The sequence below is a fragment of the Pseudopodoces humilis genome, chromosome 19 (genome assembly GCF_049639895.1).
Source record: "Pseudopodoces humilis isolate 2021_Gansu_Grassland_sample_001 chromosome 19, ASM4963989v1, whole genome shotgun sequence".
NCBI lineage: Eukaryota > Metazoa > Chordata > Aves > Passeriformes > Paridae > Pseudopodoces > Pseudopodoces humilis.
The window spans coordinates 14,921,903-14,942,688 of NC_142218.1; the positions used below are offsets into that span (position 1 = coordinate 14,921,903).

At 38.2% G+C, this 20,786-nt stretch overlaps 1 protein-coding gene across 5 annotated transcripts in view; it reads left to right on the forward strand.

Moving 5' to 3' along the window:
* SULF2 (sulfatase 2) overlaps positions 1-20,786 on the forward strand; it is a 97,844-nt gene that overhangs the window by 27,005 nt on the left and 50,053 nt on the right. For 2 of the 5 annotated variants that reach the window (XM_014254130.2, XM_014254131.2), the window contains exons 1-2: positions 10,889-11,095; positions 16,705-16,951. In XM_014254130.2, coding sequence (XP_014109605.1) covers positions 16,777-16,951 — 175 coding nt within the window. In that variant the 5' untranslated portion in view covers positions 10,889-11,095; positions 16,705-16,776. Of the gene's footprint in view, positions 1-10,888; positions 11,096-11,221; positions 11,239-16,704; positions 16,952-20,786 lie in introns of those variants that run through there. The other 3 variants (XM_005524889.3, XM_014254128.2, XM_014254129.2) reach the window with 3 other exon arrangements.

Below are 20,786 nucleotides of genomic sequence, written 5' to 3' on the forward strand. Positions count from 1 at the left end.
TTTACTGGTCCATGTAGTTTGGTCTTGAGAATATCTTTCTCCAGTGTGTTACACATTCTAATAATGTGATATGCAAAAAAAATAAGCACATTAATGAGATATATTGCTTGATAAATTCATTTGATTTCCTCTGCTTTTCATATTCTGCACTGAGGTTAGTGGAATTGGGGTGGCATAATTTAGGACAAACGGGACAAAATATGATGTCAAGGGTCAGAAGAAAACAATGCTGAGAATTTCCAGGAAAGAGCAATAGGAGCTTGAGCTCTTTTAAGTCCACAAATTCTCCCACTTTCAGTTCCAAAGTTACTGCTATTCATACGGAATTGGTAATGTACTTATATCTGTTGTTTATTACATAATCTTCTAGATATTGTAGATGAAATTAAGGATTTATATGCACTCTTTTTTAAGATACAAATTGAGTTATTTGACTTTCTTAAAATACCTTTTTTTATTTTATTTTATTTATTTTTTTTGCTTAGCAGAGAAGCCAGCTATCAAAGTATTACATTGTGTATTGTTCTTGTTACAGTTGCTAGTGGAGTTCTGAAGTGATGTCTGAGAAAAAAAAGCTTGATAAGCAACTGAGAATCTACTTGAGCCAAATCACATTAACTGACACTTCTGTAACAGAACATGGCTTTGCATTTTTCTTTTTGTGGTAATTTGTAATTTTAACTTCCTTCTTAATCTTGGTCTCCTCTTTCCTAGCAATGTGTTTTGCAAGGCAAAGGAGTGCTTTGTACTCTGTGGTCTCATGAGGTTATCTGCTGTAATTTTCATTTATTACATTTTGCTTTCTTCATTGGCTCTTAATCTCATTTTACCACAACTTGGCATGTTGTTTAGTTGCTGTTTTCCTGAGGTCTGCAGATCCCCTGCCCTCATCATGTCACTTTCGATTAAGCAACTGCAAAGCCCTTTACCCAGCTTCTAAAGGGTAAAAGTCAAAAATCAATAATGAGCTAGTCCTCCCAAAATGAGTAGCAGTGAGAGGTAAATGAATGATCATGATTAATAACAGTGTAATGGAAGATGTGAAGTAGGGAAAAGTGCTCACTTTAGCCTAAACTCGGAGATTTATTGCCGAGTACTACAAATAATGGAATCATCAGTCTTCCAAGGACTAAAAAAAGGCATCTGCTGCAGCCATTTTAAAATATGTTGAAAAAAATCTTGCCTCTTCATCATTGTCTCTTGTAGCCCAAGAGTATCCTTATATATAATTATAAAAGTATATTTCTTCTGAGTATAAAATACATGCTGCATAAAGAAATAAGTATGTAAACTTCGTAGTTGAAATTGTTTGCTTCTTGTACAGTTTAAAGTTGTCAAGACTGTTGGCAAAGGAAAAAAAACCCAGTATTGTTGGTTACTATGAATGTGTGTACAAAGATACAAGTGTTCATGTGGTTTTGTAAGATGGTAATTGCACTTGCTGAAACAGGGGATAATGGGATGTTGCTATTGGAGTGAAAAGAGAAACTTGCCAAGGACATAAGGCAAAGAGGACATTTGAAAAGCTAGAGCTCTTATGAGATAATGGAAAAAAATTAAATTATATATGGTCAACAATGCCTAGTGTTTGGTTATTGACAACAGAGAGAACTAGCTAGAGAGAGGACCAGTCTTACCTTGCTCACTAAAGATGAAATTATACAGAAATGGAGAGGAGTCAGTATTACTCCTGGAATATAGGAGTGGAAATAACTGGAAAAACTTTGTTAGCTGTTTGTAGCTGAGAGTTAAGTTGTCCATGTCAGAGAAAAAAAAAACCTTCCAGGCCAGTCCAGCTTCTGCAGGAAGCAGTGCTATTGGTTTCAGTTGGAATTCTCTATTCTAAGAGTTCTGAATTTGCATCCCAGAAAAGAGTAATATCTAAGGTATCTCAAATCCGTTCCTGCCCAGCAAAATATGTCTGCATTTCTACGGGTGGGTGGGAGCAAGCTCAGTGAAGCATAGAAATCTCTTCCTGGGGCAGATATAATAGCAGGGAGTCCTGAAGGACTGTGTGTTACAGCACAGAACAACATCCCCATAGATGTGAGGTTGCAGCTTCCTCTTTCTGTAATGAAGTCTTTTTTGGCAAACTAAAGGCTTGTAAAGGCTCTTCATTCAGTAGGAAAAATAGAGCAGTGGTGAAGTCTTTAGTTTTTTTCTTTCTATCTTTGAATAAACTAAAGCTTGGTGTTAGGACTTGTTCTGTCTTCAGCATGAGAAGTCTTGAGTAACTTCAACTATTCTGGGTTCAAGAACTCATCATTATCTTAGTTTTCAGTATCAACTTCTTGAACAGTTACATTCTAGTTGCCTAAATTCATCCTGTGGCTTTTAATGGATGTGTTATCACTGTTCTGGGTCTTATTCTTACTATCATGTCTCTTGTGTACTTCCTCACCTCTTCCCTATTTACAAAAAAATCCTTTTAACTTTGAAATCTCTTTGTGCCCTATGTTTCACATAACCCATTAACTCTTCAGAGAAATTCCTACTCTGATCTATTCTTCTCTTGTATTCTCCTTATCCCTTTGTATTTACTTATACATATGCATGTCTTTCCTAGCTATATGGAGTCCACTTATCTTACACAAATCTGTTCTGGAGGATTTGTGTCGTCTTTGTGAAACTTTCATCTAGTGATTCGGATACTTAATTCACATTCACAGTGAGGTCAGGAAGCTGCAGCCATCTTGGACCCCTAGTTCTATTGCCCAGCGACATCTCAGCATTCTTGCAGCAACCTCTTTTTGTTTATTACACACACTGTTAATTTGCTGTGGGGTCTGGTACTGATCTTTCAATTGCATTAAAATCAGCTATTTTAATTCTAAGATCAGCTATTAATTTCAACCCTTTTTTCCTGGAAGAACAGAAATGGTATCCTGAGGTGTTTTCCAATTACTTCAAGTAATTAATGCACCCTTTTTTCTTTAACATTCTTGACTGAACAATGGTGCAGGAAATGAAGAGCTTTCTGAAAGAGCAAAAGCACTTTCAGAAAGAGTATTCCACCAGTAGAGAGAAGGAAGATGGCACAAAGGCTGTGATTGACTTAGTTGCCAATGCTACTGAGTAGCAGGGTGGTATTCATGTTCCTGGGCGCGGTTCATTATGTTTGATATGATCAGTTGGGTTGCGTCATCCCACTTGAATGGGAGCTGCACTGTATTAAATTTTATTGTATACAGTCCATTGTTTCTTGTTGGCTTTCATTCTGGGCCTGCTTTTCTCTTCTCCTGGCTTTTATTGCCTTTTGGAGCTGTTTAAATTGAAGGAATATATAGACATGGATTTATTATTATTTACTGTCTACATAGACGGTTTATATTCATTTGATCCATCTAAATTATTCTTGTGATTCTGCCAGTTTGGAATGTAGCCAGACAAAATATACTCTGGCAGACACATTCATGGGTTGACCTTTTCTCAATCAGTAAACTAACAGCAGTGATACTTTCTGTGTAAGATTTTGGGATTGTGACCTAGGCTGCAGCTCAAGTCATCAAACTTTCTGCCTCTAGCAATAGAATATATTGCCTGCTGAATTCTTCTCAATCATTTTGTCTTTTAACCTTCTTTTCATTTTAGCGAATATTGACTTCTTGTATAAGCTTCCATGTTTTCTTCTCAGGTGAAAAGGGGCTAGAGACCTCCTGTTTGTCATTCCATTTGGTACATCATCTCTGAGCCTCACTGCAGTAGCACAGTAGATGACAAAGCACGTGGCTAAGTCAGAGGGCTCTGGGCACTTAGATATGGACTTCTAAGTTGGGCATATGGAATTTTTCGAGTGTTCTGAGAGCTGCAGCTCTAGTCTGTGAGACTCTGTCTGTGAAAAATAATCTCTTAAAGTCCTGTGGGAAGAAACCTCAGATATTCTCATGTCAGACACTCCTGGAAGTAGTGAATGTACTTTGGAACTCTGGAAGGATTCTCAAGAATTACTACTGGAGTCTGTCATGAGAGTGATGAGCATACTTATAAAGTAAACTGAAGTACAAATAAATTCATTGCATTGACAGACATCAAGAGTGTTCAACACAGTTTCAGGACCTAAAAATAGCTATGTAAATTTTCAGAACTGTTTTGTGTGTCTGCTTACTACTTCTGAAAAATCAGTCTCCTCTGTTTTAGGGATGTAAATGACACTCTAAGTAAGATATCTTACTTGTGATTTGTTTTTTACTGATAGTGCCAGAGCTTTGCAATGATAGAAAAATAAACAGTGCTTCTAATTATTAATACATTTCTCTCTGAATTCAGGATCAGACATACTTACTGGGATCAGAAATAATACATACTCTAACCCAAAAGAGCAACTATGATGTTTAATTTTTCCATCTGAGCGTGGCACCTGAGACACTGACACAGGTTGCCCAGAAGAAGCTGTGGCTGCCCTATTCCTGAAAGTGTTCAAGGCCAGGTTGGATGGGGCTCGGAGCAACCTGCGATAGTGGAAAGTTTCCCTGCCTGTGGCAGAAGATTGGAAAGAATGATCCTTAAGTCCCTTCCAACCTAGAAAATTCTATTATTTGAGACATCACTGGGTCAGTGGCCATTAACAGTATAGTATTGTAGTTATCTAGGCTTTTTCATATGCAGGAACGTTGTCACTACCTTTTAGAAGATAGTAAACTCTAAATGTAGGGGAGTGACGCTAAAGCTCATATTCAACTTTATTTTTAACATTTTGGAAATGAAATAAAGTGTTCTTTAAGCAGGGGCAGCTTGTTTCTGTTTCAGTGTCCTTTTTATCTTGAACAAAGTAGAAGGAATTTGGATGGCTTTAGTGTCCCTTAAACATTATATAAATAATCTCTACCCTTGACAATTTGTAGAAAAAAATGAAAGTGATTTGTCATTAAAAAAAAATCTTTTTCGAAATTATAGTAGTTTAAATTTTAAGAATGCACAAAGTATGCATTATATCTTTTGAAAGACTGCATGTTACCAGTACTGAAATAATGAAGCTGCCATAACACTATCAGAACTGAATGTCTGCTTGCTGATACATCTCTGTGGTCTCTAGAGGAAGTAACCTGCATATCCAAATACACCAAGTGACCTTACACAGAGGGAATCAAGAAATCCCCGAGGTCCTTGCAGATGATCAGTAAGAGAGATGCCAATGACTGGTAGGTGAGCATTTCTCAAAGTAGCTACTCCATCTTTGATGAATCCGTCCTGACCCTCAAGGGAAACCCACAAAGCACCTTCAAAAGAGAAGTCTTAATATTAAAATTCATTACTCTGATAAAAGGTAAAAATGATAGACTTACTAGACATATGGGTTTTAAAGGTATTGTAATTTTAACTTCTCATTTCTCCCACCTCAGTAACAAGTCTGTATTTTTCAGCAGATGAGTTATTACCTTATTTTAACGATCCAAACTGTCCTCTTTTTCCTCGTTAGCAAGCCTTACTATATCAGAGATATGAACTACTTTTCTTTCACATGGCTTGATTAATACATTAGTTAAATTCAGAGCAGCTTAACTTTGAAGATAGCTGCTTCTGTTTCAGATCTGAAGAAGTGCTTGATATGCCTGAGGCTGTCTGTTCATTCCCATCTGTAGCAGTTGATCTAATAACAAGTATCGCATCCCACCATAAGCTTTGCCTCACTTGTCCTATTGAGGCAAGAGAACAAGAAAATTCATTTCTGCGTGTGCGAAATGCAAGCAGTTGTAATTTTCACTCCTAATGTTTCTAGCAATTGTCCATTTGAAGCCCGGCTTAGAATATATATTAGTATTCAGTCAGATCCATATATATATATATATATTACTGTTTAAAGTATTTGAGGTAGAGGGGGAGAACTGCTGAACAGTGGTAATTAGGAGACAATGAAAAGCAGAGTAAGTAAACTCAGCTTTCCTAATGGAGGTAAAGTCTGGGTGCATCCCTTTGGACTCTGTGATTACTGGATAGGTCTTTGTAAGTGTAAGTACTTCTGCTGTAGGTGCGTCAAGTTCACCTGAACCTAAAGTCTCCAAATGAATCCTTTCTATGGCAAAAAGTGCATAACATGGATTGTACACCTGAGGCAATGTGTGAAATGTGTAGAGTCAAGATATGGAGGTGACCGTTCAGAGTGCTAGGACTGGGCTGCTGGGGTGAGTGTGGTCACATGAGGAGACCCATGGCTGATGGTGAATGCCCAGGGGACCACAGGAAAGACAAGGTTGTCTCACTGAGGCCTGCTGTTCTAGCCATCCACTTTATCAGTTGATTATACATTTTTCTGCTTTAATACTTGCAAATCAGAGCATTGTTGTTTTTAGATAGACATAGAGTATTTTATCATTACATGTTTTACTACTTTCTTAGGAAATGTTATTTAGATAAGGGAGTGGCTGTTGTCTTCTCTAGGAGAACTTTTAGTAAAAAATAATGTAGTAGTCTCACGTTTTACATCACATACCAAATTGTGCTGAGAGCGCAGTTGATCATCAATGAAACAATGTGTTCAGTTGATGATTGGCCCGTTGCTCCATATCCATAAAACACCCAGGTATTGGAACAGGAGGCAGCTTGAGCACTGTAGTACAACCTGTTGAAAGCCTACCAAGGGAAATAAGATCAGGATGTACAAAAGAAAAAGATGTATTCTTTAGAAAAAGGAAAAATTTTTATTAAAATAAATTAATAAGTTATTGCTGACTTACAGGCAGCTATTTTGAGGGTCACTTATAAATGGGGTAAAAGGAGGCTACTGTTCTTCCTTTTATGGGCTGTGTGTCCAACAGTAGTTCATTGAGTTAACATTCTTCATCCTTCAGATACATCCTTGAGCATTATTAATAATATTAATACTCAGGACACACATACTAATTTTATATGTGAGCTTCAGGATTCTGCTAGTGTTTTCTTATGAATTTCTCTTCAGCATTGCAGGAAGGCTTTGTTTGGAGTTTGTTGTCCAGGTAGATGTGGTATCACTTTTATCAGTGCACTATGGTGTTACTTTTATTGCTGTTACAACCTCCTCATCTTTGTTGCTTCAATATTTTGCTGGATAGCTTGCATTCACTGTTACAAATTATGATCAAAATTAATTTGATTAATATTAAACTAGAATTAAATACTGCAAACTCATAGTTGTAAATAAATTCATACAGTGTACCATACTGAATCTTCATTTTCACGCAGAAGAGTATGATGTTTAGCATTTGAATCTAGCAAACTAGATTTTTTTTTTCCCCTCCTCCTTTGCTTTTCCTGGCAGCATTCCCCTTTTTCACTTTTTGTAGTACTTCAAAATGTATGAACCATTTTCCCCTATAATGTGACTGAACTTCTCATTTATTGAAAGTGAAACTTCACTTTAAAAGGCAAGTGTCAAGCAATTGCCCATAAAATCACATTGAGCTGGAGTCTGTCATCTAAAACGCATGTCATATGAGGGATCAAGGAGTGGAGCATGTTTTGCTGTTTATGCCTTCCTAATAGCATTTTGTTTTGTAGTTGAAGCAGTATTTACACATTTTATGCAACTGAAATGCAATTGTTTCTAGTAAAAAATAAAACTCTATAAACTCTGCCATAAGAGCTCTGACCAGTGTAATTACTGTAACACTGGACTGTAATAATGTATACTGAGGAAAAGCGAGGGAGATCAGGCTTGTGTTCTGTCATTGGCCTTGTATTTAGGTCTTTAAAGATGGCTCAAAGCATGTATGTACACATTAAGAAACATGAAGGCAGAGAGGAGAAATCTAAATGACTAATGGTGTGAGAGGTTTACATGTGATGAGCTACTATAAAGCTAGACTACCAAGTCTAAAGAAGAGTTAGAAGGCATTGACTAAGTACTGGAAGTGTGAAAGCCAACTCCATATTTCTGTTTCATGTGACATGAGGACAATATTCAAGCTCTAAAAGCACAATATATTTGGCAAAAATGAGAAAGACATGCTTTGCACAGCATGTTGCTTAGCTTCTATGTTTGGGGTCTTTCAAAATGACTTTTTAGCTCCTCTTGACTGTCATCTTTTTTCCCAGAAGTTCTCTGTATCATTGACATGCTGCCCTTCCCTCATGACAATTCCCAAGTGATTCCTATGCCCTTAAGTTTTGACTGTTGTCTCAGGACTGATTGAAAGATAATGCTGTGGACCCCTACTAGCTGCCAGGTGGATCAAACTGGTTCCCCTTTACATGCAGCTCCATACTTAGTAGTCCAACGTGCATTGCTCCATACATATTTCTGTGCTATACTGCTTGAGAGGAAGGTTGACAGAGAACCTGTAGATTAAATTTTTGAAGGATTTTTTGTGGTTAACAATGTAGATGGATGTGTGATATTTAAAGAAATGTCTGCACATCTGTTTTCTCCTAACTTTAACAGGTAAATCCTAGGATAATTTTAGACAAATTATTTAGATGGTAGGCAACATATGTTATTTGAGGTGCAGTAAAATGAATTCAAGCTGTTAAATGGCATGCTGTGAGAGAAATCTGAAGTTTATTTGGTGTAAAAGCTCTGGTGTAGCAGTGAAAGGGAATGATCTTGCTTTTGCATTTTATCTTTTAAACTCTGATCAGTTATGATGATCAGATACCAATGATATCCTTTTCCAGGTAGTGAATAAAACGACTTCCTTTATTAAAAAAGGAGATACTTGAAAGGATTCTTCATCATTGCATGAGTCATTTTTCAGACCTTCTTGTTTTACCAGTAATTTCATATGATTTTATTGCCTTAGACTTCAAATAAACCACAGTATTTTAAATACATCTGTACCCTTGAGTTTTTGGCAATAGGAAAACTATCTAAAATCACTCAACCACTTTTAGTTTGGATGCATAATAGTTGTTACCCATCCTGTTCTGTAACTGTGCCAAACAAGTTCTTTTGAAATGCATGAGATGGAAATGCCATTCTCTTGAAGAGGAAGCACCTTCCACTTTGCAGGGTTGTCTCAGACTAGGGGTTGTATTATCCTCTTAATGTGCTTGCATAACTCCCATTAACATTAATGGAAATTACATGCACTCCCCATGAGGTGAACATACTCTTTTGTTGAAATGAATGATCTATTGTGACAGATTTTCCAGTGACGTTAAATCAAATTTAGATTCCTATATTAATGTCACTAGTCTTAGTTTTAGTGTCTTTTGATGTATGCAGTTTATATAAATGAAATTGTAGCTTTATATTAGGTCACATGTTTCTTAAAATGGAAAATCGCATTTGCAGTCCTCTAGAAATACAGGGAGATGGTCAGTTTTCTTCTTAAATGTGAGATGTGGACCACTGTATAGCAAACTCAGTCTTTTCTTTGGCTTGGTAGTTACTGCTTGCAGCCCCTTTAGAGGTAGTTTATAGAGGTTGTGTGTTGCAGGCAGCAAACTGTTGGCCTGTGGTTAGGACAGAGTAATGCTGGGCTCCTCGCTCTGTTCCTGGCCTGAAAGACTGACTCTGAGTAACTCAGCTGTCTTTGGACACTAATTCATGTCTAAAACGTGCAGAATCAGAACATCCAGGCTCACAGGTGTGTTGTAAAATTGTCAGTAAATTTCTTTGTGAGTTGAAAGTTGCTAGCAAAAGGTCGAATGTTATCTCGGAAAGCAGTAAAATAATTTTATCACAATGTTTGTGAGACGTAGGTCCTATTTTATGCATGTCATGTTGGGTCTATGGTTAGTGTAACTCCCTGTTAGGGAGTGGTTTATTTATTGTAATACAGTTGTGCTGTTGCAGCCCCTAGTGTGAACCCTGTAGTACTGTGATATGGTGTTTCACCTCTATTGCTCATTCCTGTCCACACAGGAGCACACTTGGTACCTTAGCAGTGATGTGCTTGTGTTTGGAGGAAATGTGTACTATTTCACTGTACAGTATCATCCAGTCACCCCAGGACATTAATTTAGGATCTCTCTATGCATAGCCAAGAACAGAGCCAACAGTGAAAAATTGATTCAAGACTATTAGCCTTCTCCAGCAAATTCCAGATGAGGTTATTGGGGGCAATGCTTGTTTCAAAGCAAAAGTCCTGATAAATCATAAATTGAAGAGAATATTAGCTGTAATAAAAACAGTCATGAAATTCCGATGTAACCTGTGCTGCTTGTCTGACGCTATTAGCATGGGAATGCTAGAAGCAAACGTTTCATTCTTGTGTTTTTGATTTTTTTTAATCATGTTAATCTGCTAGTATATTTGAAAGATACTTATTTAAGAAGTCTTTAAAGAATCCACTGAAGAACTTACCGATTTAGATAGTTACCCAAACAAGTTCCAGGAGTAAAGGCTGCAAGTAGTGTAGACAGCACCTTCTGTGGACACAGTCCCTACCTCGACGAGCTTTGTTAAGCTTCTCTTAATTACTAATGAATCTTGGGCCGTTTAATTTCAACTGCACCAGTGGAACGGGGGTCTGTGTTAGCATCACCTTTTAGAAATCTTTAGGCTCTCCCTCACAGGTATCTCGGGGCAGGGTCCGGGGCAGACGCAGGCCTTCAGCCTCTTTAGAGTCTGCCACCTCCGTCCTCGGCCCCACAGCGCTGGGGATGGGGGGCAGCTGCTGCGTGGGGCTGGCAGGACTCGACGGACGCTCGCGATAGAAGAGCTCAAGAAGAGCACGGGCTATGAGGGGCAATTGAATTCCCCTTCCTTCGCCCCCCATGGGCTATCCCCTTTGCTTATAAAGGCAAATGCACCGGGCGGGAGCTCGGCGTCGGTTCCTTCTCTTTGGAGCGGAGCTGGCTCTGGGACCTCCCCGGTTTCCCCGTGCGGGGCTGCGCCATCGGCTTCGCCGCGCTGCTGCCGCTGGACTTTGAACAAGCCCGGGGCTGGTGGAACAGGTTTCCTCCCTGCCGCCGCTTGCGTCAATCCCAGGAGGAGGATCCTCGAGGTAAATGAAGTTTTTAAACGGGAAAAGGAGAAGAAGGGAGAGGAGGAAGAAGAGGCGGGGTCAGCACTCGCCCGAGCGCTTCCTCTAAGCGCTTCTTTGGGAAACGGGATTCGGCTGCTGCCCGGCATCGCGGCTGGAGGATGCGCTTCCCCGCGCCGCCGGGCCCCGGGCTCCGCGGGCGGACGGTGGCTGCACCGGCCCTGGCCTGGCACGGCTGAGCGCCGGCTCCGCGGGTAAGTGAGGAACGCTAGAGGGGAGGTCCGGAGCCCCCGCCCCGCCTCGCGAGTTGGGGACGGCGGGGCGGCCGTGCCCCTTGTGGGGTTGCAGGCCAGGGAGCCAGGCTGCCATCGCGGGGAAGCTGCGCGGCGGCTCTGAGGTAGCTGCATAGGGACCGGGAAGGGGCTGGAAGTCGAGTGAGGGGGCCCGGAGGGCAGGCGGGGACTGCAGGCGATGTGGTCCCACCGGCCTCGGCCAGCCCTGCTGGAAGCTCCCCCGCCCTGCTGCGGCCCTGCCGGCCAGGCCCGGCGGGTGGGCGCTCGCTGCGGCTGCGGCCCGGCCGGGGGTGCGGGCTGAGGGAGCCGCGCCGGGGCTGTGCACAGAACTGGTCCCAAAAGACAGCTGAAACCACAGCGCTCAGCTTCACCTTTGGCACATCACCGGACGGATCCGGGCAGTGTGTGTATCTGAACGCCTGTGTGTGTTTACAGCTGTATAAACAGGGATACCGGTTTTTTCCTGTATACAGCTACAAAAAAATGTGTTTACTTGGTAGAACGTATTTGTGTAACAGTGTCTGGTTTTCCCAACTTTTTCTATCTTAAAGCACTTGCATTCATTCCCTTATGGTATTTTCAGAAGTGAAAGTTGTTGAGTTTTACTGTATTTAATACAAGTTAATATAATTATCATTAAAGTCAAAGACTGCATCTATTATGTATAATTATGTGATGATAATAGGTAAAATAGCAAAATAATTCTTTGTTTCTTTCAAGTTTGGTTGTTGCATATGGTGCAGAGAAACATGTTTATTCTTGTGTATTTGGGGGATCCAAATAGCAATTTAACCTATCAGAGGACTAATTAATTCTCTATGTGTCACTGGGAAACTGTATCAGTAATATGCAAGCAGTAGACAGAAAGAAAGTATATTGAGCTGCTTAAGATACTTCTCAAAATATCAAATCCTAGGGAAATCTATAACTAATTTCCAGTTCTATTTAAAATAAAGTTACAAGATATGAATGAGATTTTGTAATGTGGCCAAGCTTCTCTGTGATAAATATTTAGTTTTGGTATAGAGTTCACCAGCATAAGGCAACCAAGTCAGAAGAATGTGTCTGGATAGTAATTCAGTGCTATAATAGTCTGGAAGCTGTGTTCCTGACTGTAAATTAGCATAACCATAATCTTCAGGAGTCACATTTAACGCTGGGGATTTTATTTTTGTACTTTCTCATAAATTTTTGTGTGCCTGGGGGAGAAAAAATCAGGAAGTAGAAAACTATAAGCAAATGCAGCATGTCGTTGGATTACAGCAGTAACGTTGATACTGGTCTTCCCCTGGGAACCTTGTTAGATTTCAAACAAAATTCTTCCCAGTCCACATATAAAAATATGTTTATCTCTTACAAACACAATATAATGGTTTGAAGTGATGGTTGACACCTTAGTGAGAAAAAACGTAGCATAACCAAAGCTTGATTCAAAGGGGTGATTCAGGTTACAAGAACAGCAGCACAGCTGAATCCATTTAACTGGCAGAGTGGATTTAATTGGGTTGGTTGCTAGGGAATGGCTCCAGCACCATGTATTTCAATGAATTTAAACGTTGGATGAATGGCACACCTAGGTCTGCTTAAATAATCCACCTGGTATTGGCTTCAGCCATATTGAGAGCAGTTGTGTGTTACTTCTCTCTAGCCAGTTTTCCCTTACTGTGCAGTTCTACCATGTGGCTCACATGCAGTTACTGTCTTCTGTGGTGGCTGCTGGGCAAGTTGAACTTGTCATACCAATTCTGTATTTAGTGTTTTGCAGTGTTTATTAAAAGAATATTTATTTAAAACAGATTTAATAGGATATCTAATATTTATATATAAAAGAATATTTATTTAAAATTTTATTTAAAACAAGCCAAAATAAATAAAACCCAAAACCGGTTGAGGCAAACGTTACTAGAAGCAGTAATTTCTAGAAGTAGACTTGAAGTGGACTTATATATTTGATACAGAATTACAGGAAGTCAGATGTTACTCTTCACTATGTTGTAATAACTGAATTACCTGACTTCAGTGAAGTCGCACAGAGCTTACTCATGGGACAGTTGTGCTGGGATTTGCATTAGTGTGATTGTGAGCACCAGTCTATGCAGGGTACCATCAGTTACTAATTTTGCATACGTGGGGCCTCTTACATCTGTGCCAAGCAATACTAATCAACAGCATGTTAAAAATACCATCTGGAATAGAACTGACATCAGTCATCCCTGTGCATTCTGCCTATGCTGCTATGGACCTGACATTAATTACTGAGGGCAGTGTTATAAAGAAGTCTTTCCTTGGAGTAAATGCTACTTAGAAACTTCGCTGAGTTCTTTAAAAAATGGGAGTGTGGATGTCTGGCTTTATTGCTTCCACATTTATAATGTGAGTTAGAGTAACATTTTGTGTCACCACAAAGAAGAAAGTAAGAGGACCAGACTTTCTCAAAAGCAGCTTTCTAAGAGGTTTGATTGTTTAAGCATCTTTAATACTGGAGGATGGCCTGCAGAGGCACAGAGAGCAGTGGACCATCTGTACCACTCAGATCAAAATGCATCTTTGGAGAGGGTGCTATATTAAAAGTGAGGGCGGATTGGGGCACTGCTGTGGAACTTTCTGGCTTTATCTGTGAGTTGCAGAATAACTTTGTTGACAGAAATGGGAAAAGAACTGTTAATAGAAACTTCATCTTGTTTCTTCCTAAAAGTTCACCAAAGACTAGGCGTTAAAAAAACCAATCTGTATTTGGCTGCTGGCAATCTATGAGAGACATGCTTGTGTTGCTTTTCTGATAACTACTTAAAGCTAGCTTTTGGCTTGTGCTGCATATATGCTGTTAGTTGTGGCATGTATGTCTTGTGAAAATATACTTTAATAAATAGGTTATTTTCTAAAATTGCTTTTTTAATTTTCACATCTAGTTATTGGTATTACTTTTGCACATAATTACATACTTTGAGTTGATTCCTGGGAGTACTTAACATAGTAGTTACATAATGGTGGGAACATATCACACTAGCTGAAAAATATTCATTATGGGGGATTGAGAAAGAGGCAACAGTGGAATTGGTGGGAGATGCCTGTTGTACCTGATGTGAAATTCTCACTTCCAGTTGCAGTATCCTTTCAGAGATCACTAATTCTTTTAACCACAAATAAACAAATGTGGATAAAATAGCTGCGGGAAAGCAATTTATGTGTGTCTCCAAATGTCTTAAGTATTTCATAGACAGCTAAGCAGCTCTCTGAGCTGGGGGCAGCTTCTACTTTTAGTTACAAATTAAGTGTGTGAGGGGCAATAAACTGAGAAAAGGACTTGCTGAGGGTGGAGAGAGGCAATTAGGTCATGAGGTTGCTTCCATGCATTTGTTTTAAATATGAGAAAAATGTAAGAAAGACTGTTAAATGCACAACACTGGAATGAAGGTAGTTATGACCAGATATATTAAGAATGGACAGCCTTCCAAATGTTGCAAGAAAAGTCAGCAAATGCTCTTATTTTGAGAAGCTGTTGGCTGGTGTAGGCTGAAGAAAAAACCCACGTGAACTTCCAGACCTTTAGAATAATGGTTTTGTGTAATGAAATCATCTATACTGTCAGTTTATTTTTTTTTTTAACAAAAGTACATATGTAGTAATTTCTGAAAAACAGAGGGCATTTCTCTACCTCTTCCCTCAAAAAGCTCATGTCCAAGAATATGTGCCTGCTAAGCAAACTTTCTATCCTCCCCTGTTGAAACAGATCCAGGTTTCTTCCTCTAGCTTTTGACTATTCTGGACAGTAGCAGCACGTTGACTCTGACATGATTCTTCCCGATTGTACTGCTGCAGATGGAATTCTTGGTACAAGGAATGAAAATTGATTTGACTTCTCAGTTTTTCTTTTGCTATAGCCTGACATTTCTGATCAGCAGCAGCAGATACTAAAGCTACATCTGTAAAATTTGTAAAATCTTTCCCGACCCATTGGAACAAGTGCTAGGATACTTAAATAAGTCTTTAGTTTATAGGGAAAAAGGTAACTTTGCCTGCCTGTGAAACTCACTGGACAGACTAGTAAGAAAGGAGAATTTTTCATTTCCTCAAAACCTATTAGTGTGCAAATTTGGAAAGTAGCCTCAATTCATATTCCATCATAGTATAGCAATGTATCTGTTGACTTACATGAAAATTCAATATACATTTCTAATATGAGCATAGAAACTGGCTATAATTTTTCAGACCAGTGGTTTTGCTATTGCATGAAAACTTTGATTAAGAAAGTATATCTCAAAGAGCAATTGCTGACAAAGAGCAAGTAATAATGTGGCTATGAAGTAATCTGCTGGAGTAAAACCAGTTTTCTTTAGGGACAGATTAGCCAACATGTTTTTAAGGTAAAACACATCGTGCCATGTTCTTTCTGCTGTGGCATTTCTGGGCTTTACAAAAAGCAGATAATCTCTCTTGCGTCATTTTTAATTGATTTTTCTTCTTGTACAAGAGATCACTGGCATCAGTCCAGAAAAAGACAGAGAGCAAGTAGGGAATTCATAAAAAATTGACTCACTGACTGCTGGAGCTGATGAAATAATTAGTACTTGAAATATTTTTAGTACATTTTAATGTTATTTTCACTTCTGAAACCAAGAGAAGATCCCTTTATATCGGAAGATGACTGAGCAAAACTGTGATTTCAAAGATTTTTCAGCATGCTAATTAATTTCTTGTAATCTCCTTGTAGGAATTGCTAAGAATTTTTTATTGCCTCATTAACAGGAATAGTACCAGTTAGATGTGCTCTGTTTTGCAATCAAGTCAGTTTTGGGGCATATGCTCCGTTTTGCAATTCAGTCATAGTCAGTACAAGTCATTTTGGTGCATCCATTCCCAAACATTTGCAGTAATGGGCCTTCAAATATGTTCATTATTAGTAATGGTATTTTTGAGAAGTGTATAATCTTGGAAGCCAGCAGAAATGGTAAAGGGATCTCGCGCTAGTATCAAAACTGTAGTAGACTTCAAACAGTAACATGCTGTAGTTCTAAGATCAGGGCAGCTTTGCTCTTTAATGGAATTTGTAAGATACATTAGTGTATAAAAAATATTTTTGAGTGTTCTCTGACTTTGCAAATACATTGTTAGCTCAGTGAATTTTGCTACAGTCGTGTTTAAAAATATTGATAGATATGGGGCTTTTTCCATTCAACATCGGCATTTTTGATGTAAACAAAAATGTCATCTGTAAACAGATCGCTAAGGAAGAAGAAGGATGATGATTGCTATTTATATGTATGAAAGCAAAAGAATTTGTAACCCTTCTAAATCCTTGAACTTGCTGGCAGATCTGAGCTTTGAGTGAAATTTCCTTGCGTGCGTTGATTACAGCTTATGAATTTAATTTTTCAAGTTTCTGCTTCCAGCTGGCACTAGAAAAATAAGTATTTGCTTTGTTTTTGTTTAGGAGTTTGGTTAGGTTTTTTCTTAGGACTTAAGTTTATTTCAAGTATGTTGCTTTTTACTTCTTTGGAGAGAACCTGGCTGTTCCTTGTGTGCAGAGGGGTGAAAATATAGATAAATACTTGTTTCCCTCTCCCTTATAGGAGACCTGCAAAGAAAAAGAACTAGAAGCCGTTAAGCTACCTTGTTCAGAGACAACATTAAATCAGCACAACATGGCACAGCATAGTATTGTCCTTGGATTATTCATGATGACTGTTTTATCACTGTTGGATGGAAGTTCAACTTTCCTGTTAAATCAGCGTCTGAAGGGAAGATTTCAAAGAGACCGTAGAAACATCCGCCCAAACATCATCCTTGTTCTTACGGATGATCAGGATGTAGAACTCGGTAAGAGCCCAGTATTAAGAGAATTTTAGTCAATGAATATGACATTGATTTTTCTTGAAACTAGATTCTTATGTTCAAAACAAGAAATTTTTTTCAGCCTGGAAAATGATAGGAGGAACAAGTTTAAACCTGCCTTTATGTAGAACATCTTTTCCATCTGCCTGCAGTTCAGGAACAGTAAAAGTTAGTCCCAAAATGTTAAAGTTCCTGTTTCTGTAGAAATACACAGTTCATGCCTGTCTGTCTTCATCTAAACACCTTAACTTTGCTTCTGGCAATTGCAAGTATAACCTGGGAAGCTACATGCCAAAACAGTAGGTTTAAATTCATAACTGATACTTGCACCATGTGATTATCCAAATTCTTGTGTAATTGCAGGCATTCATTACGTATACAATTCCCATTTTATTTACTTAAATGTTACCTAACACAGTCATACTATTCTTGTAATTGTCCATTTAGATGTGTAGTGGATTACTGACCAAAATGACACAGAATTAAAAGATCTACTCTGTTATCAGTGCTATGTTAATTGTTGAAGAAAGGAGATGAAGGTTAAACACATGCTTTACCTAATGATTTAGAATAATGAATTAACTGACAGAGTTTGGCTTTTGTTGTGTTACCTGAACAAGCTTTTATGTACTAAATGCTCTCTTTAGTTATGAGAAGTGATTAACACAAACCAGTTAACATTAATAATTTTGCATTAGAATTATACTCTCGTGCGTATGAAGCCTGAGTCATCTGAAAAATGAGAATTCGTGTATGTGTAGTCTGGTGGGGGGAATTTTGCCACCAAAGATTTTCAGCATCCAGTTTCTAGCATGGATAGGAAAATTTGGAAAACGGACCTCACAGAAGAAATAGAACATAAAATTAATCAACTTGTACTTCTCATACCCTTACTCATCTTGTTGAGAAGTTAATCATAGCAACATGGCAGTCTTTTTACAGGTATTTCCTTTGTATCAGTATTACTACATATTACATTATTATGTCTGCAGTATCATAGATGTCACATTCTTCTTCAAGGTGGTAAGAGAGCCTGATATGGAAATAATCTCATCAAATTAAATGTCATTCAAACGATCAAGCTCAGATGTTGTTGTTGTCACCTTTTTTTTAATGGTTATTTGGATCACAAATGAAGCTATTTCAGTATATCCTAAGGAACCTAAGGATGTTTTCTTGCAGACTTGGAAGGTGGTCCTAGAAACTGTGTCATCATCTATTTTATGCTATCCTTTATGTTTCTGATGCAATTGTCTAAGTCCTTTGGGCAATATATTTTCACTTCTCTGATAACTTGATGCTTTCCAGTTTCAAGGATAATGGGCACGTGTCCACGCAAATTAGGATCTAACTAGGGAAAATTCACTTGATGAAGCTGAGATTGGATATTTGTCATTTGTCACTAATGGCTTTGGGAGACCCAATAGTTGTTGGAATTCATTTTTATTCTTGTCTGTTGTCTGGTGAGCTGTCCAAGTTAATCAAAATTGCTGTTTGTGGTGATTGTGGTTAGTGCATTTAAGGAAGATGAAAACACGATGCGAGTTACAAATAAAAGCTAAGGAAAAGTTGGAACCTCTGAAAGCATAGCAGAAAAAGCTGTGGGTTAGATTTCATCCATTTCTAAGAATATTCTATAACTGATGGTGTTTTAGCTTTCATTGTTCTTTTGCAGGTACTTTGGAAGTGAAATGGAATACAACACAATCTCAAATCCCTTTAACAGTCTTTCCTTTACTTAAAGACAGATTTAGCAATGTGCCAATAGCAGGTGAAGCTTACCAGAAAGACAATGTTGTCCCTTCTTGAAAGGAGTACATTTTTTTATTTTTATTCCCCCCCCCCCCTTTTAATTTGCATTATTGTTAATAATGAATTTTACTTGGGAAATCAAACCTCAGGCTTGTATTGAAAGAAGGAAAAATACTGATGAAGGGCTGGTAGGTTGAATGCAAAATCTCTGGGTGACATAAAAGGAGAGGGTGAGTGTAGATTGTAATGGACACAAATGGAAGAAAACAAATGAGAGAATACCAAGAACTACTGACACATACATATTTGATAGACTGTCTAATCAAAATAGTTGAATTGACAAGCATAACATAAAGAAGAATATACTGACAAGAAATAATTAATTAGGAACAAAGACTTTTTATCTCCATTAGAGCCATTTAAATCCAAGTTAGTATGATGCTGATGTCCCCTGTGTGGTGAACGCAGCATCACCAGTTGAGTTAGGTTTGCCTACCATACTGCTATGGCTTTAGCAAACCAGCTCATTTTGCAGTCTAGTTGGAGAAAGATCCGATTATTTAGCAGCTATTTCAACCACGTTAGAGAAGTCTGAGTGAGAGGTGATATATATGTTTTGAGACCTTCCTCTGAAAAGCTACAAAAGTAACATGGAAGATAATTTTTCTTAGTTATTGTATGTGGAGATAGAGCTTTAGAACTTTGTTAAATGTGAGAGTGTCTTAGGGTGAAGAAAAGGAAATGAAGATGTCAAAAGGATATCTTTTGACAATGAGTTTCAAATACAAGAAAAAGAGAAGTCTTTAGGGGACAGTTAATTAAAATTCTGGGGTTCAGTTTATTGGAAAACACTTCTAAAGTTGTGCTTCAGAGTAGACAAATCACTTGATACTTAATACAAGTTCTTCAACATTTGGAGCTCCATAAAACATAAATTATTCCCTCCTTCAACAAAGCAACTAATAGGAAGTCAGTGTTATTTCATAAACACTTGGTGTATTTTCTCCATTAATATTAGTTGAAATATCAGCTTTATCCCTGAGTTGAACTGTGAAGATAAGTGAAGTAAAGTTATGGAAGGCACACATTTCAAGTGAAGTTCCAACATAAAGTTTGCTTAGCTTTGTTCACTGAGTAACTTCAACACATCAAATTGATTAAAATTCCATATTTTCACTGTAGTCCAATGAATATTTTCTTAAAATAGCTTAGAAATTTCAATTTTAACTGCTGGATTTTTTAGTATCAGTGGTATTAGATAGATAACAGAATGTTTTCTGGTCAAATGTTGATACTTTCAAAGCATGACTTCCTCTCGTACATCCACTAATGAAAACTCAGAAGGTTTTCTAGCTCAAAAGGTGATCTGGTGAGGTTCCACTTGCTGATTAACACATAAGTAATATTCCAGAGAATGGTTGTCTGTATATTGGAGGCAAACTGAAGAAAATGAGTTTTGGTTGGCTGATATAATGCTGTTTAAAATATTTAAAGCTGGCCTATTTAAGACTGTACAGAAGACTATGCTGAATTTTTACCTTGCACTGCCCTGTCACTGTGTATTAGTTCTGAAGCTGGAGAAGCAGATTAGATCATATGTTTTTGTGTTAAAGATTGTTGATATATAGGGCATTGTCATCACAGCAGTACAGCTTCTTTTATTAAAGAAGCTTACTGTCCCCAAGGGGAATCTTAACATGTACTGTTATTTATGCACAGATGCCTCTGTCATTTAAAGGGGTTGTTAAATTGTATTTCAGTATTGGAATGACAAAACATTCTTTTCAGACTGCCTGTTTATGCTTGGGCTAGCTCATAAGACAACACAGGAAATGTCCACAGTTTTCAGGTTCACATAATGTATAACAAGCTGTTATAATAGTTAACTGTGTTGTTAGTACCTTTAAGTGCTAACACTTAACCCACAGCTATTATAGAAACAAAGAAGTATAATCTTGCTTTCTTCAGAAACTCCTTTTTGATATGTGAAGTTTAGCAAGTTCTAAGGGTGCAGTGCAATAACCTGCCTAGCTTCTTCTCACAAAGTGATGTGACATGTGCTCTGACC